The 27,772-nt window shown below is 40.4% G+C and overlaps 1 protein-coding gene across 1 annotated transcript; it reads left to right on the top strand.

Annotated features, from left to right (window-relative positions):
- Positions 1 to 2,559: 2,559 nt before the first annotated feature.
- prkg2l (protein kinase cGMP-dependent 2, like) lies at positions 2,560 to 23,282 on the top strand (the record flags this gene model as incomplete). Its single annotated transcript, XM_080036545.1, has 19 exons — positions 2,560 to 2,678; positions 3,702 to 4,061; positions 8,454 to 8,620; positions 8,999 to 9,112; positions 9,496 to 9,601; positions 10,534 to 10,597; positions 10,733 to 10,810; positions 13,066 to 13,160; positions 13,651 to 13,719; positions 14,308 to 14,406; positions 14,572 to 14,719; positions 15,200 to 15,336; positions 18,252 to 18,341; positions 18,826 to 18,967; positions 19,069 to 19,232; positions 20,110 to 20,232; positions 20,872 to 20,934; positions 21,547 to 21,613; positions 23,187 to 23,282. The coding sequence occupies 19 exons, from the start codon at positions 2,560 to 2,562 to the stop codon at positions 23,280 to 23,282; spliced, it is 2,301 nt and encodes a 766-aa protein (XP_079892671.1).
- Between the last annotated feature and the right edge of the window lie 4,490 nt (positions 23,283 to 27,772).

Here is a 27,772-nt window from a genome sequence, read left to right as displayed (position 1 = left end):
ATACAATAGATATTTTTCTAGTTTAAACTCTTGTTTAAATTCTATGTATAAGTCACAGGAAGTCATGCTTGTAAGCTCGCTCTGCCATTTCTGAATGAATTGATCTTTTAACCTCCGCTCAACAGTTCTTTTCAGCCAGTTAATGTTGTTGTATTTTTGTGTTATCCAGATGTATGACAACCCGCAGTCATCCAGTATCTGTTTCACCTGTGATACCCAGGGTGATGCATACACACTGCTGCTATGCAGGCTGTGTAGCTGATTGTACATGATTTTACTAAGTTTACTGTCTTTACTTTCTAACAGTCTCCCCCAATAACCAATTATTCTTTTTTTAACTGTAACACAGAGTGGGTACCGTCCAAGTTCCCCATACACCATATTACTGCAGGTAGTCATTTTTACTTTTAAGATGTACTTTAGAAATTTGAGATGTAGTTTTTCTAACAAATAAAAGGCTAATAGCCTAAATCAAAATAGTCTTCATTTTGATGTGGCCCAAAACTAAAGTGATTTTCCTCGTAGGCTATTCATTTGGGGACAGTGTCAGACTTAAATTACATTCTTAAGTGTGGGACTATAGGCGTAGTGCTATTAATATAGCAAAGTAGTCTATATATATATATTAGGCTAAATGGTATAGTGTTTAGATCCGAGTTCAAGGTTTCATTGTTTTATAATGTCACGTTACGCACTGCGAAAACGATCGGCAAGCTAAATAAATCATTTCCATGCTGGCAGCATTCCACACTCCTTATTTGCAGTAAGAGTTTTTTAATAATAATATTATTTACTATCTATGGTAACTATGCAGTCTACGAGTGAAGTCTCCCTTTTATATTCTTTATTTTGTAATGAGTTGGTGTAGGCAGGAACCTCGGACTATGTTCCTGAACCCATGTATGCTTATTAGATATAGTGCCGTAGAGACCTGGTTTGATATGGTCAATTGTGTTGCCCAAAAGTTGCCTACCAAGTCGTCATACTAACCGGAGCTGTTGCTATAAAACCATAACCATAAACTGCACCATTCACCGTGACAAGTGACAAGGGAACATTGTAAGTAAGCCTTACATTCAACTCTGCCTTGATTACTTATATTTCTATTTTGACACAGATAGGTTCTGTAATTGATGCAACATTGTTTGTAGAGGATACTAGTAGTTCCACTCTGCTACAAAATGTCAGATGGTTAAAACCCATGAAAGGGTTTGGGTCAAACTATTTAGGGTTTCAGGGGAACTGTAAATAGCAGCTACTACTAGCCTACTAATGATGTTAACATTAACAGTCTTCAAACAGGTTACAGCTTCTAAACTTGACATGCAGTTTTATTTCATTTTGAGTGTAGTCAAAAGACATCAAGTAAACACTTAAAGGTTCAGTAAGCGGAATGGTCAGTTTTAGCTAACTTCCTGTCAGTTACTGCAGTTAGCAGTCCCCTCGCTCGTCCCTACGTCACCACATTAATGCACTGCGGTCTTCAAGCAGCGAGTTATCTAGCATCATCTCAGATCCATAAGTGTGATAAAACATGATAAAAAACCATCAAAACAGACATTGGGAAGGATTTTTACCTGCTCCGCCATTGTAGGCGCATACACATTCACCCATCTGTCGCTCTGGCGTGCACCGGCTGTGAGACCATGAGTGACACGGGTGTCGGTTTGTATCGTTCTCGCTTGTGTTTGGATAAAAATGTCGGGATCCTCCAATAAGTTTATTTACTGATTACATGCAGAGCAGCTGACTGAGAGATCGGCTTTATGAAACGTGCACATTATGTGATCACTGTATGAATAAAGAGCGATTTAACACTTATATTAACATATATAAACCGCATACTTCACCTTTATTACAAAATAAGCCATCAAAGCCTCTTTGTCTCCTTTTCTTTCACCATATACCACAAGGCCACTAGGGTGTGCCAGATACATCCACTTCATCATCACAAGCACTTCATGGTTACATCATTGTAAATGGTATAGAGCCCTACCAGCACAGATGGGTGTCATTGTGCTTGTGGACAGCAACCAAATACAACACAGCTGAATTTTGGAGGGATCATTTAGTTGGTGTTTCAGAGCATCAGGATCATCCTTTTCAACCCAACCCTGTAAGTATTCAAACAATACTAAAACAAGTCTGTCTTGATACATAGACTAATAGATCAACTGAAGCATGTAGAGTACTATTAACAGGATACTTTGAGACTTGCTTAATAAGCAAGTATAGAACAGTGCTAGATGGATGTTGTGTTGGATATGTTTAACATTTGGACAAGTACAAGCTTTTATGTGTGAATGGTTGTTCACCCTTGAGCACTGAGTACACTACACGTATGAAAAGAATGATCCCAGGCAAGATTGTTAGCTGGATTCAGCCAACCTGAAACAAGATAATTCACAAGTTTTCATTTCACGCTAACAAACTCACACAAGGATGCATAATGCTTGTCATTTCCATTTCTTTACAGGCATAAAAGAAAGAGCACTCTCCCCGGTTCAGACCCTCGTCTCATAATGTCCTCACAGTGAATTCAACGTAAGGGCCATTCCCATGGTGGCCAGCCAGGGCCTGGCCATGGGCAACGGGTCCATTAAAGCCTCACAGCCTGAGGAGAACAGCTGCCTGGCCTCCATCCACACAGACCCTCTGGGCCTGGACACACACCTCAGGTTAGAATCAATATCAATATGCATTCTTCTTTTATGGAAAAACGGTTGTATTTTCCTGTCTGAAATGATTAGGTTCTTACTCCGCTCTATCTTAAAATGGCTTTCATACTGTAAATCTTTTTAGCAGTGTAACTTTGTATTATATTATATTATTTAATGCAAGTGTTGTTGTTTTTTTGTTGCTATTATGCTGTGCTGCGCCGTTCATTGTCCTACATTTATTTAATTAAATTGAAAAGGATCAATATTTCTTGGTATATATTTTTACATGTCAGTTGAGGTGGTTGGGCCATCTGGCGAGGATGCCCCCTGGGCGCCTCCCTAGGGAGGTGTATCAGGAGCGTCCAGCTGGAAGGAGGAAGACTAGGTAGAGAGATTGTATCTCCACACTGGGAACGCCAAGGGCTTACATTAAATTCAAGCTTAGTTGAGGGTTAGACAATGGTGTTGCCTGATGGCACTGCAGGGTTAGATGGATAGATAGATACTTGATTCATCCCTGAAGGGAGATCAGTGAAATATTTGGACTGGGCTGTGTATTATTGTGTATTATTGCATAAACAAAAAAACAAGTTTAAGTGTTTAAATGCACACTGTGCAACATTTTAATGAAAAAGAAATGTCGAGGCACACAAAACGAATCCCTCTCACTGATCACTTCTGCCTCACTAACTGTGTGGTGGTGTGTTTATCTGCACAGTCCTCCTCTGGCTGTTTTTTAGTAGCATTTGTTACCATTGTTTTGTAAACAGACTTTGCTCCTCTCCCCTTGACGCGTAGAAATGTCTCAAAAGAAGGTCAAAAGTAACCAAAATGGGAGGGGAGGGGGGGGGGGGGGGACTGTGCAGATAAACACACCACATTCTAGTGAGGCAGAAGTTATCATTGAGAGGGTTTGTTTTTGTGTGAGTTTATACGGTCATTTTTAGGGCCTTTTGAGAATCACGTTTCGATCAAACCTTTTCTCATACTTAAATGATTGCTCCAACATTTCAATTAAGCTAAATTATTTTCCATTTCCAGATTGCGGATTACCCAGCTGGAGGCAGAACTGGCACTCCAGGACCAACTCTTTGGAGCCCAGGAGCTTAAGCTACAGCATCTCCAGAGGGAACTGGAGGCCAAGACCACCCAGATCGACAAGCTCCAGGATGCCATTGGCTACAACGACAGCCTGGCTCACTCTACACCGGCCTCGTCCCACCACAGCCATCTCAGTGTCATCAACCAGGGTCCCAGCCGTTTCCACAGGCTGGCTGTGGAGGTCCACCGCAGGCTCAAAGCAAAAGAGGGCGTCTCGGCCGAACCCACCTCAGAGAACTTATGTGGAGGGTTCAGAGCAACACACAGCTCCATCCCAAAGGCTGTCTGGAAGGACTCAGAGTAAGTTCATATAACATGCTGTAAACTTGATTGGTGCTATACAGGTGAAACTCGAAAAATTAGAATATCGTGCAAAAGTTCATTTATTTCAGTAATTCAACTTTATAGGTGAAAATAATATCTTATACAGACTCATTACATACAAAGTGAGATATGTGAAGCCTTTATTTTTTATAATTGTGATTATTATGGCTTACAGTTTATAAAAACCCCAAATTCAAAATCTCAGAAAATTAGAATATTACATAAAATCAATAAAAAAAGGATTTTAAATACAGAAATGTCGGCCCTCTAGAAAGTATAATCATGCATATGTACTAAGTACTTGGTTTGGGCCCCTTTTGCATGAATTATTGCCTAAATGTGGCGTGGCATGGATGCTATCAGCCTATGGCACTGCTGAGGTGTTATGGAAGCCCAGGTTGCTTTGAAGTGGCCTTCAGCTCGTCTGTATTGTTGGGTCTGGTGTGTATCATCTTCCTCTTGACAATAGTCCATAGTTTCTCTATGGAGTTCAGGTCAGGAGAGTTGTCTGGCCATTCATGCAGAGTAATACCATGGTCAATCAACCAGTTACCAGTGGTTTATGGTACCGTGGGCAGGTGCCAAGTCTAGCTGGAAATGGAAATTGTCATCTCCATAAAGCTTGTCAACAGACAGAAGCATGAAGTGCTCTAAAATCTTCTGGTAGATGGCTGTGGTGACTTTGGACTTGATAACACAGTGGACCAACAGCAGCAGATGACATGATACCTCAAATCATCACTGATCCAAATTAAATGTTGCGTTTCATTTGGAAATCAAGGTTCCACAGTCTAGAGGAAGAGTGGAGGGGCACAAAATCCAAGGGGCTTGAAGACCACTGTCAAGTTTCAACAGTCAGTGATGATTTGAGGCACCATGTCATCTGATGGTGTTGGTCCACTGTGTTATCAAGTCCAAAGTCACCACAGCTGTCTACCAGGAGATTTTAGAGCACTTCATGCTTCTGTCTGTTGACAAGCTTTATGGAGATGCTGAATTACTTTTTCCAGCAAGACTTGACACCTGTCCACAGTGCCAAAACCACAAGTAACTGGTTGACTGACCATGGTATTACTGTGTTGATTGGCCAGACAACTCTCCTGACCTGAACCCAATAGAGAAACTATGGACTATTGTCAAGAGGAAGATGATACACACCAGACCCAACAATACAGACGAGCTGAAGGCCACTATCAAAGCAACCTGGGCTTCCATAACACCTCAGCAGTGCCACAGACTGATAGCATCCATGCCACACCGCATTTAGGCAATAATTTGTGCAAAAGGGGCCCAAACCAAGTACTTAGTACATATGCATGATTATGCTTTATAGAGGGCCGACATTTCTGTATTTAAAATCCTTTTTTTATTGATTTTATGTAATATTCTAATTTTCTGAGATTTTGAATTTGGGGTTTTCATAAGATGTAAACCATAATAATCACAATTATAACAAATAAAGGCTTGAAATATCTCACTTTGAATGTAATGAGTCTATATAATATATTAGTTTCACCATTTAGGTTGAATTACTGAAATAAATGAACTTTTGCACAATATTCAAATTTTTCGAGTTTCACCTGTAGCTGTAATCATTGCAGTTAATGCCAGTTGCAATGGACTGCATTAGTGACCACTTTTTCACAATAGAGCTAATTCTCAAACATCGACATGTCGAGATAACATTAGACCCCTGCTTTGAACGCAAGATAGAAAGTAATAACCATGCGAAAGGTTATCAGGAAATAAGGCAAATGTGTTTTATTTAGTGAATGTAGTGAGCATTTGTAGAGCTTTCCATCTCCCTGTATTTTCATACTTAAAAGCATACTATGTAACATTTGAATTAAAAAAATTATTAATGAGTTACACAAAAAAACAATTCCTCTCATTGATCACTTCTGCCCCATTAGAATAGTTATTTGCACTGATGGTCTCGTTTGCTGTTAAAGGTCATTTATGATTATCAGAGGAAAAATGAGGCTGTTTAAAAGATATTTAAAAGTTACTCATAGCTGCTTTAAGTATGTATTGCAAATCAATGGATATTAACGTTCTTTAGTTGCTCATAGAGTGGCTTGTTGTCGTTTTTCTTGTTGATTAAAAAATTACGAGTTGTTGATCGACCCAAACAGAACACTGTTGGCAACAGGAAAAGCTCTGGCAAGCTTTGGTAACATCCCCCACACCTCAAAGGCTTTATTAGCATGGCAGGATAATAGAAAGACATGGAGGGAAACAAAAGGCCACAGGATCTAAATGCTGGGTCTGGGTCATTATGGGCTTCAGTATCACAACCAATGCTGCCTGCCTCGCCCACTACTCTCAGAGCCATTCAACACTCTCATGTTTACTGAATGCACTAGCACATCACTTGTGTGATGTGGTAATCAGGGCGCACACAAACACATGCTCCATGCTCAGGGAAATCTGCTGGATACATTCATACTGCTGAAGTGAATGCAAGTGGCTTGGTCCTATGACCTAGATTTGCAAGAATTTATGACATAAAAACATTGCAGTATTTAAAGCTGGGGTATATGATTTCTGATTGGTCAAAGTTAACATGAGCTGTACACTTTGACCAATCAGAGTGAGGCTCCGATTCTCGGTTCTTATTGGCTGTTGGGACTGTCCATTCACTTTGGCACAACGTTGTTGGTGCAGAGCGTGTCAGGGAGGGACCATAGGGGAGGGACCAAAAAGAACAAGTGGAGCAGTTGAGGTATTTGGATTCGAATCTCTATCCCAACTGCTATTTTCTCCCCAACTCATATACCCCAGCTTTAAACTGTACTCATGTGATCACATTTTATAACATTATAGAAATTCATGAATCCAATTCAAGGTGCCTGAATATAAGTTGCCATGAGTTTGGCAGCTAGATTTTTTTTTTTTTTTAGATATGTTTTTGGCATTTTTCATGCTTTATTGATAGAGACAGAGGTGAAATGGGGCAGAGAGGGGAGTGACATGCAGAGAACGACCGCGGGCGGGAATCGAACCCGGGTCTGCTGCTGGGCCCGGCCCGGGGGGGGGGGGGGGGGGGACGCCCTACCAACTGAGCTAAGGGCGCCCCCTGGCAGCTAGATTATTACCATGTCATACAATGCCATCTGACTTTAGAATGTACTTTTATTCCAAACCAGCTGCTGTGTGTTACAATTGAATGATCAAATGCCCCTGCCTTAATGTTTTATTAAAATGTGGGAATTTATAGCCTTGGTCTCCAATTTTGCACAAATTGATCGCATTTTTGCAATATTACTAAGATGATAAAACATAATTGCACAACCTTTTGTAGTGTGATGCTCAAAATTGGCTTGACATGATCTGCTAGAGGACCAACTGAAGGTAGAATTTGTTTTGCCATGGTCTGTGATCCAACGAGAATTTCTTCTATAAAGAAAATCAAATTGGTCTCAAAACCGACCCCTATAGGACACCATACTTAGCAGAGGAAAATTAGTGGACTTGGTTGTTCGGAGACACAGAACCTCCTATTTGACAGGTAAGATGAAAACCAATTTAAAGCTGTAGCAGATATTCCTACCCTGTGCCTCAGTCTTTCTAACAGGGTGCTGTGATCAATTGTGTCGAAAGCAGCGCTTAGACCCATACAGCACAAGGACTGGGCACATTCCATTGTCAGCAGCCATTAGAGAGGTCATTGGTAACTTTAAGCATAGGCAGCCTCTCTGTACTATGATGCTTCCGGAATTACCCGATTTAAATATTTCAAAGATGGTGTTTTTAACCAGTGCCATGAAAAGTGAAAATCAAATAAAATGGATATAAAAAGCAAATTTTTAAATCGGTCTATAGTTTTGAGGGAGAGATGTTGTATCATATACCACTGATTTGCATTTGTAAACAAATATTTAGATTTTTGCACTTTTCGATAAGCATTTTTTATGCTTTATTGACAGCTCGGAAAGACAGATTTGAAATGGGGTAGAGAGGCGAATGACATGCACTTTATGTATTTATATTGTACAAAGTATATTTTTTTATATAATAAATACCTCAAATACAAGCTATATTACGCATTTATTACTGGAAAGCTTGACGCCTTGGGCTATACTTTTCCGAATGATTTCAATATATTGCACCTGTAGTGAGTGACCCGGCCCTTGGTATATTTTCAGTATTTGGCCATTAGTGAAAGAAGTTTGGACACCCCAGATTCATACCAATCAGAGTAGGTCACAACCTCTTTAGTACTTTCTTTGCTGTCAAACATTCAAACGTTTCCTTTTTCCTCGGCTGTGAGCTGTCCATTTAAGAGTCCAATCTCAGTAACTTGTCCTTCATGCGACTTCAAATGACTTTGGCACTCATTTCTTCTGCTTCTTCTCTCCGTCCTAGCACAAAGAAACTCATCAACGATGCCATCATGAACAACGACTTTCTGAAGAAGCTGGAGCCTCAACACATGAGGGAGATGGTGGACTGTATGTACGAGAAGGTTTACACAGATGAACAGCTGGTCATCCAGGAGGGGGAACCTGGAAACGACCTCTACGTACTGGCAGGTCAGCTCAGCAGAACATGATAGGTCCAAGTGAATAATAATCACTTAATAATAATAATGCAAAAGGAACCTGGAGAGCGTTGTGTTGACAAAGCACAGCTGAAGAGAACCGCACCGCGGACTCGAAGCCAACCAAACTCAGACCACCTCCCGAGGAGTCCCATACAGTACCTTTCAATAGTAGGTTACTTCTCCCTGACACTATTTGGTTAAATGACAGATTGAAACCTGGGAACCCAACGCTCGGTACTGAATTTGTTCTTATGAAACAATAACATACTTTGACCAGAGTTTCATGTATCTTGTGACAGCAAAGATCTTTCCAAATCACAAGTGTATCAATACGTTTAGAGTGTATGTTGTGTTGTCCTCACTGTAGACGGCTTGCTGGAGGTCATCCAAAATGGGAAGCTGCTTGGGGAGATGCGTCCTGGCACAGCATTTGGAGAACTGGCCATACTGTACAACTGTAAGAGAACAGCTACAGTCAAATGTAAGTGGCAGCAGCATTCCCCCTTTCAGTCATGGTTCTTAATATGTCTCACATTTTGGATACAAACGATCTGTTGTGGACACGCGACATCTACTGCATGATGTCCGTCCTGGGAGAGGGATCCCTTCCTCTTGTCAACTCTTCCTGAGCTTTCTCAATTTTTACCCGTTAAATGTTCTTTTACTGGGGGTTTTTTCTCAGCCGAGCTAAGGGTCTAAGGGCAGAGGGAGTCATACGGAATGTGAAGCCCACTGAGGCAAATGTCTATTTGATATTGGGCTATACAAGGAACACTGATTTTATTTTATTTGACAAATGGCTACAATGAGAGCCCAATATAATCTTCTGGCCTGTTGCTATTGTATGGTTCCACTCTCATCCAGCTGTGTCCCGGTCTCACATCTGGGCACTGGACCGCCAAGCTTTCCAGGCCATCATGATGCGGACCACACAGGCCAGACATGAAGAGTACTTCAGTTTTCTGCGCAGGTACAATCACAACTGACAGGCTCCGTTTGTCTTCTCTTCAACCTCCTACGAGGAACTTATGAATTCCTCTGATGATCACAAATTGAACTGTAACAGCAAACGAGACCATCAGTGAGAAGAACGCTATTTTTTTAAAGTTATTATTAATGCCTTTGCTCGGGTCTGAATCCCCACCAACTCAGACCAAAGGATTTACGGCAGGCAGATGGGAAAGGCCTGTGTTTATGAACGCTACTAAATCAAAATTGACTTTGCTTCACCATGGTCATATTACCATTATTCATTTGACATAGTCACATTCATTTAGAGATGGGTATCGCAACCTGTTCCAAATTAGAACCGGTTCCAAACTTTCAATTTCAAAAGAGTCATCGAGGAATGTAAATTTTGCGTCGGCTTATTGCACAAAGACGTGTCCACCATTGCACGTCTGTGTCCATAGTCCTATTGCCAGCCTCCCTGTATATCTCCCTTCCACATAACAACTAGTGTTTTCAGTGAGGTTGTCACAAGTGTTGGCGTGAGGTTTGGGTTTGAAATTCCAATTTGGTTTCAAATGTTCAAAGATGCAGTAACAGGCCAGGTTCATGTCTAACGTTAAGGCCAACTGAACACTACACAGTATGCACAGGTGCATCAACAAAACACCTAAAACAGGTGTTGTAATAACAGATATGGTGAGGTTTATAAGCAGTACAGAGTTTGAACAAGACAGCCATTCCTAGCCAAACTTGGCTAGTGAATGTTTTTCCCTGAGGTGCCTACTTATTTTGTATATTTCAAACTAATGCCGGTTTTGGTTTCAAAATGTAAATGAAATGTTGATAACATTTTTCTTGACAAATTATTAGATTGCACTTATTATACTCATATAACATGTTACACTCCATCCCAACTTCTGAAATAAATGTTTATTTGTTAATCTCTTTAAGTGTATCTCTGCTGAAAGGACTGCCTGAGGAAAAGCTATCCAAGATTGTTGATTGTTTAGAAGTTGTAAGTATTGCACACTTAACACATTTTAAAAATGATAACCTCAAAGCATTTTGCATACACTATATGTTTCTGACTAACCAGATTAGATTTTTGACTGTTAGTGGATAGGAGCGACTGATCTTCTCGTCTTTTCAGGACTATTTTGAAAAAGGAGAGTATATCATTCGAGAGGGTGAAAAAGGGAACACATTCTTCATTATTGCAAAAGGAGAGGTAAGATATATGCACAATTCTTGCTAAACATGCCCTTTGAAGACCTTAAACGAGAAGTAAGCGAAGTGGTTCTTTTAGCTAACTTCGTTGCCGATTTCGTGCAGAGCGGAATGACTGAGGGTTTATTCACACATTATAGCTGAATCTCAATCCAGGGGTTGCAGCCTAGGAAGGCTGCATTTGAAGACCGATTGCGTCATAGCGGCGCGCAAAGGCTTGTTCCATTAGCAAGGCTCCTTCATATGCGGCCGAGAAATGCAGCCTTCGTTTCATGGTTTTGAAGGCTGCAACAGATGGATCCTTCGCGGCCCAACATATCCCAAGATTCATTGCGTTTTTTTCAGAGATGGCATAAAATAAAATAAAAAATAACAAAACAGCAATGTGTTGCTCCATCTTCTTAACTTTTATCTTCCTTTCTTTTTTTCTTGTACTTTTTTTCTTTTCATCTAGTAGGCAACTTCTTTTTCTTTTTTCCTCCGTTGACAAGGCTGTCTCCGTTGGCAGCAATCAGGGTTGCTAGGCAGCACAGGAGCGGCGAGTCGTCACGCAAACCGGAAATGCTCGTAAACGGAGACCTGCGGAGACTGTCTCGTTTAACAACGCTTGTTCGGCCTTTGAATCGGCCTTCATAGACTATAGCCTTCATAGACCGCGTAGACCGCGTCCTTGTCTCTGGATTGGGATCCAGCTGCCGTGTTTAGTTCGGTTGAAACGTACTCAGGTGCACTTCCGCCTTCGGTGCACATCTTTCAGGCAGGTGTGAATACAGCAATCGCACTCGGGAGCGGACCACACAAGCGCTCCGAGACCCAGCTGTAGAGGTAGTCTCGGTGCGTTTCCAAATACACTCTGCTGCAGTTCGTTTGTGGTGTGAGTTTGTCCGGACTCGATCCGACCCAAATGCAGGAGGCACTGTGCCTTTTCTTTCTTTTCTTTTTTAATAAATCGCCATCAGCTTCACATTATGGGAAAGTGTTGTTGTCGCCATTGTTAGGATGATAAGTTGTGGTTTGACCGGGAGCCCAGAACAATATATTACATTTGATCGAGAGGACACGTAAAAATGCTGAATGTGTTCAGCGATCAGATGAAGGAGAGGGGAGCATCTCCCGCACAGTGACAGTTCACGCTGCGCAAGAAGTGTGTGTTTTTATTTTGCTTCCCATGTACGGGACCGTCAATATTATCCCTGTGTCAGTTTGGCGCTGAACTGCGCCGAACTGACACCCAGCTGATACACAGCTTAATCAGCTGAGTGTCGGCTTGAGCCTATTCTTCTCACGAGCCGCACGTCCAGCACCAAAAATACAGTAAAAATGATGTTTCACATCGTAGGCTACAAGCCACATAACATGGCATTGTCATAGGGCTTCATATTATAACCATATGAATCAACTATAATTAGATTTTTTTCTTCTTTATTTATAGGCTAGATGTAGGCCTTTTTATTATTTTTAACCCCATATTATATCAATGATATATTTCGCAGTTTTTACTTTGTTCTTCGTGCTTCTCTCCACCCCAGAATGTCTGTCCAATGAATGAATGATCTCAGATCACGTGTGGTTTTGCTTCGTAATGCTGGTTCACTTACAAAAGGGGCAATATGAAAGTGGACCACACCAAACAAAACAAATCTAAACTCTATTTGGTCTGGACCAAAGCAAGTGAACTAGTGGACTTTCCCTGTGTGAATACACCCTGAGAGACCTGTGTTATGAAGCGTGCACACTATACTGTATTTGATACAATTGATTCAAGCTGTTTAGATTAAAAGTTTGTCATTTGTGTATTGGTGTTTGATAGACGTATGTTTACTCTGTGTGTTCAGAATGACCGTATGTGTGTTGTCTCAATGAGTATTGTTCAAAGTGTTTCACACTGAGCCTGTTTTGAGGAAGGTGTGGAATGGGTTTCGCAGGTGATGTGAACTGTTTAGCTCAGTTGACTTGTTGGTAAGGCACTAGGCAGACAGTGGTTAGAGAAATACAGGTAATGGGATGGACCCTGCACTGGCTCGGCAGGGTTGGGCTGTATTTTTGGGCCCGATCTTAACTCTATTACTTACACATACAAAGATTAGCTCTAGCGTAGCAAGCTTGATACAGACAGGATTACAGTGCATTCAACAGTAAAAGAATGATTGTTTCAATTTGATAATGACAAAGATAAAACAAGAGACAGCAATACACAGTTAAGACTGTAAAACAGCAGTTATCGCTGTGCCTTATTCTAAACTCCTCTGTTCGTAGGTTATTGTCACTCAGAACACAGAGGGCTTTGCTGAACCACAGGAGATCAAGACATTGGGAGTCGGAGACTACTTTGGAGAGAAAGCACTTATCAGGTAAAAACAACAGCTGTATAAAAGAGCTGCTAAGACCGCAGAGCTCTTTAAAACCCAACACATTTTATAGACACAAAGCAACACTCTTACTTGCGGTATGTAAAAACATCAGACATTCAGAAGTATGAAGTGAAGAAGGAGACGGACAGAGACGAGCGCCGCACCTCACCAACAGAAATGATTGGGGTCAACTTTGGCACGATACCGGAACCTCGACCACTAAATTGCTAAATGTGTTTTTCAAAATCAACATTTAGGCCATTATTCTCATACTTGATATCCTGGTCATGCATTGTGTTTTAAAAAGAGAGCAAAGTGTGTTTTAGTATAATGAAGATGAAAGGTTGATTGTTAAATATAAAGGTCACTTTTCATTTTTCGTGTTTTGATGTCAAAACGGATTGGACGGAAGATAAACGTATTGTGTTTGGACAGATACATGCTTTATCACACTCCATAAAGGAATGTGTGTGTATGTGTATGTTTACAGTGAGGATGTTCGTTCAGCTAACATCATCTGCAATGAATGCGACACACACTGCCTCGTGGTGGACCGAGAGTGAGTATCTGGATGTGTCTACAGTTGGAGGCATAAACCAAACCATTTTGTTGAATGTCATTTGAAACCCAATAATGTATGAAAATGTAGACAATGGTAAATGAGTACATTTGGTTAATCCCCCAACATAGGTATTTACATTTTCAGTTTGTTCAACCAATCAGAACTCTTATCACCAGGTATGTGTTCATACAATGTTGAAGGGGAAGGCAAAACTTAACTGAATTAAATGTATGTAGATAGTTCAACGGCACTGACTGCGGCAACTATGTCACTATGGTGATATCATAGCGCATAGCTACAGTGTTAGCCCACTGATTCATTTAATGAAGAGGAAAAGTGACTCACAATAACAAAGAGCTACGTGCAAACATTTTGTAAAACCTGGGTTGTAAACATAACCCTAACATTTTAATAGTGTGCACTAGTCCATAAGCATACTGTGCTTTTGTAATTACGTCAATTCACACACACACACACACACACACACACACACACACACACACACACACACACACACACACACACACACACACACACACACTTAAATGTAAGTTGTTCAAGTTTTTAGCCTTCTGTCCTCTCCAGAAATTTCAACCAGATGGTGGGAACTTATGGGGAGCTTCAGGCTAACCTGAAGGAATACGTGAACGAGCTTTCCAGGAGTGATGAGAGGAGAAATGCCCTGTAAGTGACACAATGACAGAGTGACACAACACACACATGTGCAACTGTATACATGTGAATTCACTGATAGACTGATTTTAAGTTCATTTGCATTGAGTCAATCTGAGCCTAAAAGTAAGGAAGTAGCAGGATGTAATAACATGTCCTGTGTTATTCCTACCAAAGGCCCCACTCTCCTCTGATTGACTCTGCAGAGTCACGTGAGCTCCGACGGCTGAGGGACAGGGTCACTCTCCTGCCTCCACACCAGCCTTTCCAGGAGCTCCAGGTTGTAGCTACACTGGGCATGGGAGGGTTTGGACGAGTGGAGCTGGTGAGCTGCAACAAGACCTTTTATACCCTGATTATTTCCTTTCATTAGTCAGCCCTCCTTTATACTGGATGCTCATAAATTCAATTGACCAAACCCTGATCTTGGTCAAATCAGTGAAAATGACCCCATCAGAGCTTCTGTTTGAGATCCATCATGTATATATAATAATGTCAATTGAAACCTCTGGTATAGACAGACCAAAGCATTTTAGCACTTATTGTAGTTCAGGAACTGCATCTCAACTAGTGCTGCACGATTAATCTAATCGCAAACATTGGCAACACGCCCAGTCTATTAGGGTTTTCTAGTTGTTTTAAGACCTGCTGCAGTTTATTCATCACCCACCATATCTAGCAGAGTTACATTACATAGAAGAGCTTAGTTTTCTTTGAATTTGCAGGATTCAATTTTAATTTAACGTTTTGTAATATTAACTATAATATACATTGCAAGCTCAATGAGCTTCTGTCTAATTCTAAGGTCAAATTGACGGACGAGGAGACCACATTTGCTCTGAAGTGCATCAAGAAGAAGCACATTGTGGACAACAGACAGCAGGAGCACATCTACTCTGAGAAAAACATCCTGCAGCAAACTAACTCAGAGTTCATCGTCAGGTGTGTGGGGCTCACACTACATTTCACATTGAGGTGTCTTAAGCCCCTATCTCACTGGGCTGCGACTGTTTGCGACAAGTTGGAGACTGCATTCGCGAGGGAGTCTCTAAACCGTCTTGAAACGTTCGCGGGGGTCTCAATTTCCTCGCATGAGTCACAGAGCCTCGCAGTCCTGTCGCTTGAATTTTGAACATGTTCGAAAAATGTGTGCGAAAAATCTACTCTCAACATAGTCTCAGAGTGGTCGCAGGTGTGTCGCAAACCCTTCTCAATTTAGTTTCCGCGAGTCAGAAAGTGTGAGAAATATGAGACAACTTTGCAAGGGTTTGGCGACATATGAATCTAAATTGCGACTGATTTGAGACAAAAATGAGACGGACATTCCGTTTGTGCGACACTTGCCAGACATTAACAAGACATAAATGCGAGCTCCCGACAAAATTTGGCCAGGACATTCGCAAACGTGTCGGAAGTGTGACTGCAAGTGAAAATTGTCGCTAATTCGCATATTTTCTCGCAATTTTGTTTCTCCAACTTGTCGCAGCTCAGTGTGATAGGGGCTTTAGTTTAAGCAGTGTGGTATCACATTAAAATAACATTTTGTGAAGATTTCTATTTGTGGATGATCTGTCCTAGTGCAAGCTTGTAGAGCATATCTAGAAGAGGCAAGAGTGGTCAGCAAACAGAGAGCTCTTACATAACTAAAGGAAAAAACTGGTGGGCTTAGATGGGGGCTAGGTGGTCAGTGTTGGCTTTTCAGTTGAGTTGCTAAGGAACCCTGCTGGGAAGAATGCTGCTTGACACTGCACTGAGATTTATGTGGACTATGACTTTAAAAGAACAAAGGCCTTCTGCCAGCATTCTGTTGACTGTCATTCAAATGGACAAGTTCAGCCGAAATGTATTGCTCGTTCTGCCATTTATTTCACCAGTACAACACTCCTACCGCTCAGTTTCTCCCTTCTCAGTGTCGATGGTCTCAGCGAAAAATGAAATCCCAGAATGCAAAGTTTTAGATGTTTCAGTGTTCATGGGCTGTTCAGTTTACAGAGCGAGATAGGTTTGCACCTGCATCAAAAGTCTTTATTTTTCTAAAGAGCTGCAGCACCAACAACTGTAGTCCACCACCACTGTACTCTACTACATTTGTTGCCTGATTTTTACACTGCCCGGTTTAAAGGGACTCTTACCGATCCTGCAATTGAGAATTACAGCACTATCATACCATCCCGCCTCCCTCCAATGCACAGTCCAATCCTTATGCTCCCTGGCAAATTGAAGCATTTTATCCTGATAAGCACCACTGATAAGTGGTTGCTTAATGGCTACAAAGCTGTATAGTCCATGTCTCTTATGTTCTCTTTGCAATGTTTTAAGTGATTTCCCATCATGATCATAAAATATTTTGTTCCGACCACATTTCTTCCTCAAAGATGGCGGTTCACCACTATCTACCCAGGTTTTAATAATGTGTTGGACAGCTTTAGTTTCATCTTCTTCCTTATATTAGTAGTTTTCTTTATTTGATGCAGGCCATTAATTTGGCCCCACTGAAACCGAGTTACATCTTTTCCAAAACCACAGCATGTCTTCTGACATGTTTTTGTAAGAAATAAGAAGCTATTCACTGCATCAGTTAAGGCGAAGACACACCAGGCCGATAATCGGGCGTCGGACATCGTCGGAGAGTCTGGAGGGGGCGGGGTTATGAGTCTGTTTGGAGTGTTCGGTGACGTTCGCCAGCGTAGATGCCGTCGGCCTTCTATTCAGCCGATTCAACATGTTCAATCGGCGTCAGTCTGCTCAGCCGGAGCAATCTGATTGGTGGAGGGCTCGCCCGTCTCTGCTCTGCCACGGCAGCAGAGCAGATATTAATTTCACTTTTGTCAAACATGATTTAGGAAGCTATCGATAGAGCCTGAGAATGTTCGGATTGTTATGTAGGCTAAACACAATCAGCACACAACATTAGATTGTCCGTGCATGACGTTTTCAGAAATAGTCAAGGTAGTTTGGGCGAGGAGCAGTCACAGGGGTGTGTGTGTGTGTGTGTGTGTGTGTGTGTGTGTGTGTGTGTGTGTGTGTGTGTGTGTGTGTGTGTGTGTATGTAGGTCTGCAGCATGCATTCTCTCCGTTATGCCTATGTAATGATAACAGCCTACTTACTGTCATCCTGCGCAAGCGCATACCGTACGGCAAGTCGGTAGTCGGCTCGGTGTGTTCTTCTTTTTTGACCGTGTCGGGGAGACTTGAGCGCACTGGATCGCCCCAATCCATTTTCTGGCGACGGTCGGTAGTCGGCCCGGTGTGTCTTTGCCTTTAAGGTTAAATAACGTGTTGCAATGCCGACTGAAACATATTAAACATTGCCTATTTGCGTAGTTAAATCCAGATAATGACTTTTCTTTGGGCCTGGCAGTATATAAGACAATAATAGTGTATGTGTATATAACTTATTTATTATGCGCATCTTACGTCCAGGACATGGTCAAACCATACACCACAGCCTGCCCAACATGCTACTGCCAATGAACTACTCCTTCACTATCAGCGTGACCAAACTACTGTTCACAAAATCCAGAAACTCTACACATAATCTGTTGCAGATTACCTATTTCTATTTAGGGGATGCATCCACATGGTTGAATGCACTTATTTACTATTTATTTAGGAAAAAACATTGGCTAAATGTAATGAGATTGTTAAATTTTCTGAAATCAACATGAATGCAGTACAGATAAGACATGCACCAACAATATCAGTACAAATAGTCCAGCATATTATCAGGCACTATCAATTTATATATTTATGGGCCCTAAATGTAGTAAATTATTTTAATGTTGTGTGATTCATATGCCAGACACTTTGCATTACCAACTCACCGAGTGTCTTGGTTATCTGTGTATTTATTTCAGGTTATTTCGAACCTTCCGGGATGATAAGCTTGTCTACTTGCTACTGGAGGCCTGTCTTGGTGGAGAGCTGTGGACTGTGCTGCGGGACATGTAAGTGTTCCTTTGATACATCCCAACTAAAAATAAAAGAATCAAGAATCGATGTTGAAAATCATTCAATTGTACATTCAGTGTAGCCAGCAATAATGCAAATAACCTGGTGTACCTTTTGCAATAGAACATTGGCTTGCTACACACTACTGTTAAAAAAGAACATGCTAGGGGGCGCCCTTAGCTCAGTTGGTAGGGCGTCCCCCCCATGGGCCTCGACCAGCAGCGGACCCGGGTTCGATTCCAGCCCGCGGTCGCTCTCTGCATGTCACTCCCCTCTCTGCCCCATTTCAACTCTGTCTCTACACTATCAATAAAGCATAAAAATAAAAAGAAAAAATCTAAAAAAAGAAAAAAAAAGAACATGCTCCATGCTTTTGTGATCTTGTAAATGGTTGAGATAATACACATTTCAGACTTGCTCTGACAATAAATTCATATCGTATTATGCCGTTCATTTCTTGATCTTTTTGTAATCTGCCAGGAGTCACTTTGATGATCCCATCGCCAGGTTCTGTACAGGTTGTGTCTTAGAGGCCTTCGATTACCTTCACGCTATGGGCATCATCTACAGAGACCTGAAACCAGAGAATCTTCTACTAGATGCTGAGGGCTATGTCAAAATGGTAAGCCACTTCTCTAAATATGTGTTCAAAGTATTACTCATTCTGTATTCTGTGTTATTTTTAACATAAACTCCCAATTCTTTTTTTTTTCATTTCCAAAGGCAGACTTTGGCTTTGCTAAAAAGATTGGTATTGGAAAGAAGACCTGGACCTTCTGTGGTACTCCAGAGTACGTGGCTCCAGAGGTCATAATGAATAAAGGACATGACTTTGGAGCTGATTGCTGGTCTTTGGGAATCCTCATATTTGAATTTCTCACTGGCAAGTGAGTCAGTAAGATATTCAAGTCAAGTTTATGTTATGGGCAGTGTTTGCACCAATCAAAACAAAGGACAAGTTTACTTGCGCTGTTTTTACACAAAAAAACAAGCAAACTGTAATATTAGTGCTGTCAAACAATTGAAATATTAATCGCATTAATGTCATAGTTAACTCGCGAATAATCGCAATTAATCGCACATTCTATTCTAAATGTCCCTTGATTTATTTTTGTCCCATTATTTTTTCTTATCACACACATTCTCATCTTGTAAATCTGTGTATTTTTATTAAAATATCATAATTTCTAATTCAGTGCAAATAGCCCACAATGTAGATCCGCCCACCCCCACCCCTAGAACAGCATACACAAACATAATTGTTACTTCCAGTTTTTTATTGAAAACCAAACTATAACACAACATAAATTAAAACAGGGAAGGTGGTATGACAAATGATGCAGATTGATAACATCCTACTATACTGTACATTTTCCTAAACTGTATTAATTGATATATGAATTGCAACTCGTATGTGTACAGAGAGTGGTCGGATTTTGACTCACATCTGATCTGATTCTTAAATACTTTATTGTAAAAAAATAGAAAACATCTAAACATGGATTACTCCTGCTCCCTCTCCTCTCTACCTTCGCCAGAGCCCCGCCCATCACAACACACTGTTGGATAGGAAATACTTTTTACGACCAAAGCGAACATTTGCACATATGATTCTAGTCTCCTTAATGTACTTTCAGAGAGAAAGTGAATACACTTACTGTATATAAACAGACTTTACCAAAATTCTGAAAAATCATCATGAACGGTATAGACGCTGGATTTTTTTGATTTATAATTAACTTCCAAAAACAATTTTTCATCCAGCCCACCCTTTGATGGCCCGGACCCTATAAAGATTTACACCATGGTCCTCCATGGCATTGAAAAGGTGGACTTCCCCAAAAGAATAGGCAAGCGACCGGAAGACCTCATCAGGAGACTCTGCAAGTAAGTCGAGCCACAATACCACATCAGATATGAAAATAGTTCCTTGATAACATTGGTAGAATCTTATGCCCTAATATTCTTAATATTTTCAGTGTGATTTTCTTGAATTGTTTATGTTGTTAATATGTGATCAATTTAGATGAGGATTATGTGCTTTATAAAACATTATTGAAATATTTTATGGTAACATTTTTAAAATGCTTTATAATAACCTTACAGGGAGTACAACTTTGCGTAATCATTCCTGGGTAACTACTGACCACTGTTGTCTCTAGAATGCAGTGTGGATTTTTTACTTCAACATTTGGAATTGGACTGTTAACGTTTGTCATTGGAAAGCATTTAAGGACATCAAACATCATACACCAGAATTAGAGAGTGAGGTAGCAAATTCCATAATAAGGCCTATTTGCATGAGCCCACCCTAAACACTCACGGTAATATCAAACCAGTTTGATTTTGACGAGATTGAATTCTGACATTGGAAATTTGTATGCGACTGTCAGATGGCGTGAGAAGTCGTTTGGTGTGAGGTCGGCATCACTTGACTAAATGAAATGTTTCTGCCATCAGCCACAGTTATTGACTAAAGCAAATACAATGTCTCTCTCTCTCTCTCTCTCTCTCTCTTGCTCTCAGGCTCAACCCAGTAGAGAGGCTGGGAAACAAAAAGAGCGGCATCACTGATATCAAGAAACACAAGTAAGTGATTTCCAATAATAGCCGTCTCCATTTCTTTTGAAAAAAGTTTAGATACACTGTAACAGATTAAAACAACAGCACACCATAGAAAGTTCACACTACTGCCAATGGACTTGATGGACTAAGGGCGTATTCTAGGGCTGGGCAATATGACCAAAATCTCATATCCCGATAAAGGTTATTTCATATCCTGATAAACCAATTATTCCTTATTTTCCCAGATAGAACAGTTTCTTATTTACAATATTGATCTGGTCCAAGAGGCCACAAAAGGATAAATGCTACATACGATAACGATACATATTTATATCAGATAGTACCATTTTTCAGACATAGTTAATGAGCTTCAATGGTTCGTGCCATGTATAAGCTGCAGAGCAAATTTCATATTGCTAGCGGCGAGTCTGGATTTCCAGGGTAACTCATGCCTTCTCTCTGCCTCCTTTGCCTGGCTAGTGCGGACTAAGCATCTCCCCTCCCCCTTTGGCTCCCCATCATTACCTCATTGCAAATAAAGTACACTCACTCGTGTCCCCTCCCAAAGGCTGTCTGTAACTGGGTCCATATCCTGTCTGATGGTAACACAATGTAAGATATGTTTTTGTTTTGTAGGTGGTTCCAGGGATTCAACTGGGAGGGTTTGAGGCATCGCAAGCTTCTGTCTCCACTAAGGAGAGAGGTGTGACTATCATCTTTGTTTCCTAAAAATCAACTAGCACAGGCAGACTTTCCCACAACACATCTGCAGACACACTTCAGTTTAATAGAATTTACAAGTATATCTGAATTTCAATTCATCAACTGCTTTCATCTCCCCTTTGGAGAACATTGGTTGTGCTGATCAGGAATTTATATGTGGCAAAATGTAAAGGAAAAGCTGAAAATATTCACCAAAGTTTTTAGAATATTGAATGAAAGTGAAACTGCTAGTTGGACAAACCATGTATGGTTATGTGATGCCTACCGTCAATTAACCTTTATTAAAAAAATAGTTTTAGCACAGTTTTATGAGGCCAATAAGTTAACTTGCACTCGCCAAAATATTATAATACTTGATTTAATTGTTTTGTACACAATAAAATACACAAAGTATTAGATGTTTAAACATAATCATGGTTGGACACATTGGTTTTAATCTACAGAGTGCAGAATTTTGATGAGCCAGACAGCTCAAGTCACATTTCAGAACTTCCCTGTATTTTCACAGAATTTTACAAACCAATACATTTCTCATATAGTATATACTGTATATACATATTCACATTTAGGACATACAAAGCTCAAAGGTTGACTATGCAACGTTTTCATTAAAATGAAATTATAGTCACATAAAAGTAATCCGACTCAAGGTTACAGGGAAAGATGAGAAGGTGCTCTTTCCGTGTGGTTGCCCCAGGTCGTCTTCCTGGTGTATTTCCTTGGCATGATGGCTTTTCTACAATGTGTATGACATTAAAATAAAACATATGTTATGTAATATTACATTAAAATATGTTTAAGACCAAACCTAACTTGTGCCTCATGGTGGGGGAAAGTGACACAGTGTCTCACTTTCCCCCACAGCATTTGGCTCACTTTCCCCCACCACCACAATTTGAGAAAAATACAAAACTCAAAGGTTGACTATGCAACGTTTTCATTAAAATGAAATTATAGTCGCATAAAAGTAATCCGACTCAATTATCACTTCTGCCTCACTAGAATGTGTGCTGGTGTGTTTACCTGCACAGTCCTTTCTGTTTGCAAAAACAAGACCAACGAACTGTTACTACAGCCAGAGAGAGGAGCAATGTGCAGATAAACTCACCAACACATATTATAGTGAGGCAGAAGTGATCATTGAGAGGGTTTATTTTTGTGTGACTCTATAATACATTGATCATTAAAATGTTGCATAGTATGCCTTTAACAATTAGGTTTAAAAAAAATAAAACCAAACTAAATATAATAACAAACAGAAGAAAAATCTCCAGAAGCTACAGCTAAGCATCCACTACAGGCTATTAATACATTAACACATATGGCTAATAGCCAATAGATGTTTGGTTCCCAAAATGAAAATATCAAAAAATATCAACAATATTCATATCCAATACATCTGCAAAAACTCTCCGTCAAAGTTCATCCCTTGTCAATTTGGGACTTTGTATACTTAGTATACGTTGATTGGAAATGTTTTCTATTGTACAAATATACAAAACAAAATCTGAGTGGTCATGACTTCTTGTTGCTGTTTGTCTTTGTTTCTACAGCTGAATGGACCAATGGATCACAGTCACTTTGACACGTTTCCTCCTGAAACAGATGATCCTCCTGTTGAACTGTCTGGCTGGGACAAAGACTTCTAATGGGTGCGTCCACACCAAACGTGAATGTACGCGTCGTGGTGCCTGAAAATTATCGCTGGACATATTTCACACCAAATGCGATGAAAATATATTCAGGCCACGTAAAGGGAGGGGCCTAACAACAACTTTTCTTTCCGCCGATTCCCTCCATCGTCAACCATGGCTGAAACTACTTCAACTATCGCTAATCACTACCGAGAATCACTACCCCCGAGAAGCATGGGAATACCCACCGCCGCCATGTCATTAAACACAACATCACACAACACATTTTTAGTGTTGAAATCAGCATGCTATTTGGACGATTCTGACCCACAATTCAGTGCGTACCGGAAGTGACATCACGTCGACTGAGCCTCCATATGAAAACAACCGGGGATGCAACGGATATAAAAGCAAGATCAAGGCGTGATGTTCTTATGAAATAAATAAGTAATTGTGTGCCTTCTGATGCTAACTAGATATTTTTTATGGTCAGCTGTACTATGTAGCAAAAGGAAAGAGTATGTGATTTGGAACGCAGGGAAAGTGTAAATAGCAGCGTCTTGAGGCATTCAGAAATAAATCCTGATGTTAACTGCTAACAGTGAGAGCGAACAGCGCTGGCCGCGGCAGCTACGTAGCCTATCTATGGTGACCGTAGCAGCAGGACACCGTGTAGCCCACTGATTCATTTAATGAAGAGGAAAAACACCACACAATAAACAATGAATACTCAATTTTCATTTCCCTTCAGTAGTCAGTCTGGGCCTGCGGTATATTAGTGGGTTTTCTTCGCCAGATTATTGGCGGTCCAATCAGCGAACAGAGGGAGTGGCTGAGAACAATGACGTTGAGGTCGTGCACCAGTTTCAGTTGTAGTCATGAACATTCCCATGATCCTTTGCTATCTTTATAATATACTTATAGTAAATTGATTGAAAGTGTATTCATTACTATCAATAAGGTATTTTTTTTTGTGACCTTTAGTGTACTTTTAATAAAATATATCAATATACTTTGAAGTATATTGTTTGTCATATTTAAGTTGTCACTGAATGTACAACTATAACTGAACTATAGTGTTGGTTTTATAAATGCACTACTACTGTGAAAAAAACTTTCTGTTAGGAACAAGAGATTTATGAAGGACTCCGTGCACTTTAAATATTGAATTGAATTCAAATGAACAATATACTTCAGAGTAGCATATTTATCAAGAGTAATCACAGTTAAAGTGTGAGTTAGGTGTCGTACAAATATATTCTTGAGTATTTTGTGAAAGCGCAATGTTAACATACTTTCAATCTGTTTAAGTGTACTCTGAATACACTATTAGTGATTTAATAATCTTTCAATTCAAAAACCATATTGTGGTCTTCACACCCAATGGTCGCAGCACAGCTCATGCCATGAGGTGCTCCTTCGCTTTCTCCAGCAATGCCATTATCTGCTTGGGAGTCTTCTCAAAAGTTTCCCAGCTTTGAGCTTAGTCAAACGGGGGTACTTTTAGTGACATGACCACACCACAAGGAGTGGCTTCTCCGGAGAACAGGATACCTGCTGTATTCTGCACAAACTTATGCTGTGTCTCAATTCAGGGGTCGCAGCCTTCGAAGGCTGCATTTGAAGACCGATTGCGTCTGTGAAGGCGTGGCATTCATAGACCGCGTCCTTAGAAGGATGCGGCCCCTGAATTGAGACACAGCTTTCATGGCCATGGCATGAGTCGTGTGACGACCATTGGGTTTGAAGACCACAAGATCAAAATGATCATCCCAACTGTGGATAGGGCCAATGCACCTCACCAGGCCAACTACTTACCCGGGTCATCAGAAGCAAAATGGCAGCTGATCTCTGGACACATAGGACTTCTTCATAGGTTGTGTCAATGCAATGCTCATTTAGGTTCTGAACCAGTTCTGTGCAAATAGTGTGAACACGACCATTAGAAATAAATTAACTTTGGGTGACAATCATTTCTAGATTTCACCACCCTCATGTGTTGGTAATATGCCACTGATGTTGTTTGTCTACTTTTTCCAGCCAATCTTTCACCATGTTCTGACAGGTGTCAGGTGTGCCCTTTCCTCCACTGGTTTCCTTTTTAGTGCTGCTTCCTCAGCCACGTATCTCAGGCCACTGTTACCACCTCTGTTATTGACAGCTAAGCATCTTTATTTTTCTCATTTCTTTAACCATCAACCCCAAGGAAACACTTAGAAAGTTCAGCCTATTTTAGCTTCCACCGTGGACACGATAGTGTCTATTTTTTCAGGTGTGAAATGATTCCTTTTTTACTTTAGTGGTCATGCTTCTCTCGATAAACACCACTTATCTGTGATTTAGATTTAGATTTATTTATTTGCACACACTCAACACACTCAACAAATACATTAACACATGTAAAGATTAAAAGAGTATGTGCTGGAGAGGTCAGAAACCCGAATGGGCTTATCGAGTGGCCTCTCCAGGTTACATATAAACAAAAAAAAATATATATATGTATATATAAAAAGAAAACAATTACCAAAACCAAGCAAACAAAACAAAAACAAAAAACATCAAGACCCACAAACGATCACAAACGAATAAACTGCATCTAAATAAAAAGAAAAGAAAACTCAAAAGAAAAAAAAACAACAAACAAAAATAAGACAATCATTCAATAGCCACTCGACTGCACTATCCCTCCAGCAATTGTTCTTTTAACTTCTTCCTGTATACAGGCAAAGAGGATGAGCTGAACACCAGGTGCGAATAACGATTCCATAGCGAAACACCTCTGCACTTCACAAAGTTCTGTCCTCTGGTGGTATGAGAAAAAGGAACGTGCAGCATGTCTCTTTGTCTGGTTAACATAGAGTGAGATTTCACATTGCTCGGGAAATATAATTGGAAGTGTTCTGGTAGAGTATGACCTTGAAATTTGACTTTACAGACAAAAATACACGTTTGCAAGATATTTATATTATAAACGGTTAGTATTTTAAGTTTAAAAAATAAAGGAAAGGATGGATCTCTGCGCTTCGAATTTGTAGCTGTTCTAACGAATCGTTTTTGAATTATGTGGAGTTTTTGTAAATGTGTGGGATAGGTACTAGCCCATACAATATTACAATAACTGAGATATGGATAAACTAGGCTATAATATAATGTTAATAAACAGGATCTATTTAGAAATTGGCTGATTTTTCTGATGATTCCCACTGATTTTGAGATTTTTTTGGACACATTCAATTTGTTCTTTCCAACAACATTTTTCATCGACAATTTCCCCCAAGAAACGAGTAGAACAAACTCTTTTGACGAAATTGCCTTCAATGGCAAGCTTGGCTTCATTTATATCATAACTTTTCCTTCCAGAAAAAAACTTGAAATTTGTTTTTTTTATATTTAATGATAGTTTGTTCAATTTAAACGATTTTGAGTAGGCAAGAAGTCCATTATTAGCTTCATCAATGAGGGTCTTAAAGTGTTTGTGAGAAAGAATTAGATTGGTGTCATCTGCAAATAAAATTGGAAATAAGGAGCTCGGTACAGAAGCAAGATCGTTAATATAAATCAAAAATAAAAGTGGACCAAGAATAGAACCTTGTGCCACTCCACAAGATAATACTGCTCTTTCAGAATCATAGTTGTTCACATGGACGTTATTAGCTCAGTGGCTTACACCATTGAGATCGCTACGGCAGACTGGGTTTGATTCCCAGTCAGGGCGCAGCATGTCCAGTGCGGGCCCCTTAGGCAAGACCATTAATGCTATAAGCCGAGCTAGAGTTGGAAGTTGCTGTGGATACATGCAAAGTATTCCACTGCTTTACAGCTGTTCTAATCACCATGGTAAGTCCAATTTGCTCTGGTCGCCCAAGGCAATCATAGAGGTTGTTTGTGCCAAGCAGGTTCAACTGGTCCCAGATTCAGGCCTGTAAAGAAGAGGAGATAGTTGATGCCTAATAGTATTTTTCATTTTGCAGTATTTCTGGTGGCCTGTTGGGCATTCCTTCAGTTTGCATCACCTCAGCTCAGTCTGAGAGTAGGGTTAGGGTTAAACATGTATTGTCCATTATTTCCACATCAGTCAGAAGCACTGCAGCAGGTCAGTGTGCATGTCTCAGCAGGAACGTAGTGTTTGTTCTAAAGAATCTTGTGCTGCAGCCATATCTCTCACCAGGACTCAATTACCCCACAGAACTCAAGCCCTCCTCCACTGTCTGGGTCTGTGCCAAGCCCAGGCCGGGACCGAGGTACGGGCTGAACCTCCTCCCTCCCATCACATTCCTTAACTGCACAACCTCCCAAATACATAAAAACGAACATTCACCCACGTTCATTTATACTTTGTTCAGGAAATAAGTGAAATGAACACAATTTCTTTTTAGGGGGAAAACATATTTTTGGAAGGGACCTTAGGGAAGCTTATTTTCTGAAATGAATAATTTAATACATACTTGATAAACTCACAACCAGTTCATCTGTGACTTTTCTTCTTTTTTTAACAGTAAAGTCAA

Source organism: Ammodytes marinus (genome assembly GCF_949987685.1).
Source record: "Ammodytes marinus genome assembly, chromosome: 11".
In the NCBI taxonomy this organism is placed as follows: domain Eukaryota; kingdom Metazoa; phylum Chordata; class Actinopteri; order Uranoscopiformes; family Ammodytidae; genus Ammodytes; species Ammodytes marinus.
This window is presented reverse-complemented; position numbering and strand designations above follow the sequence as displayed.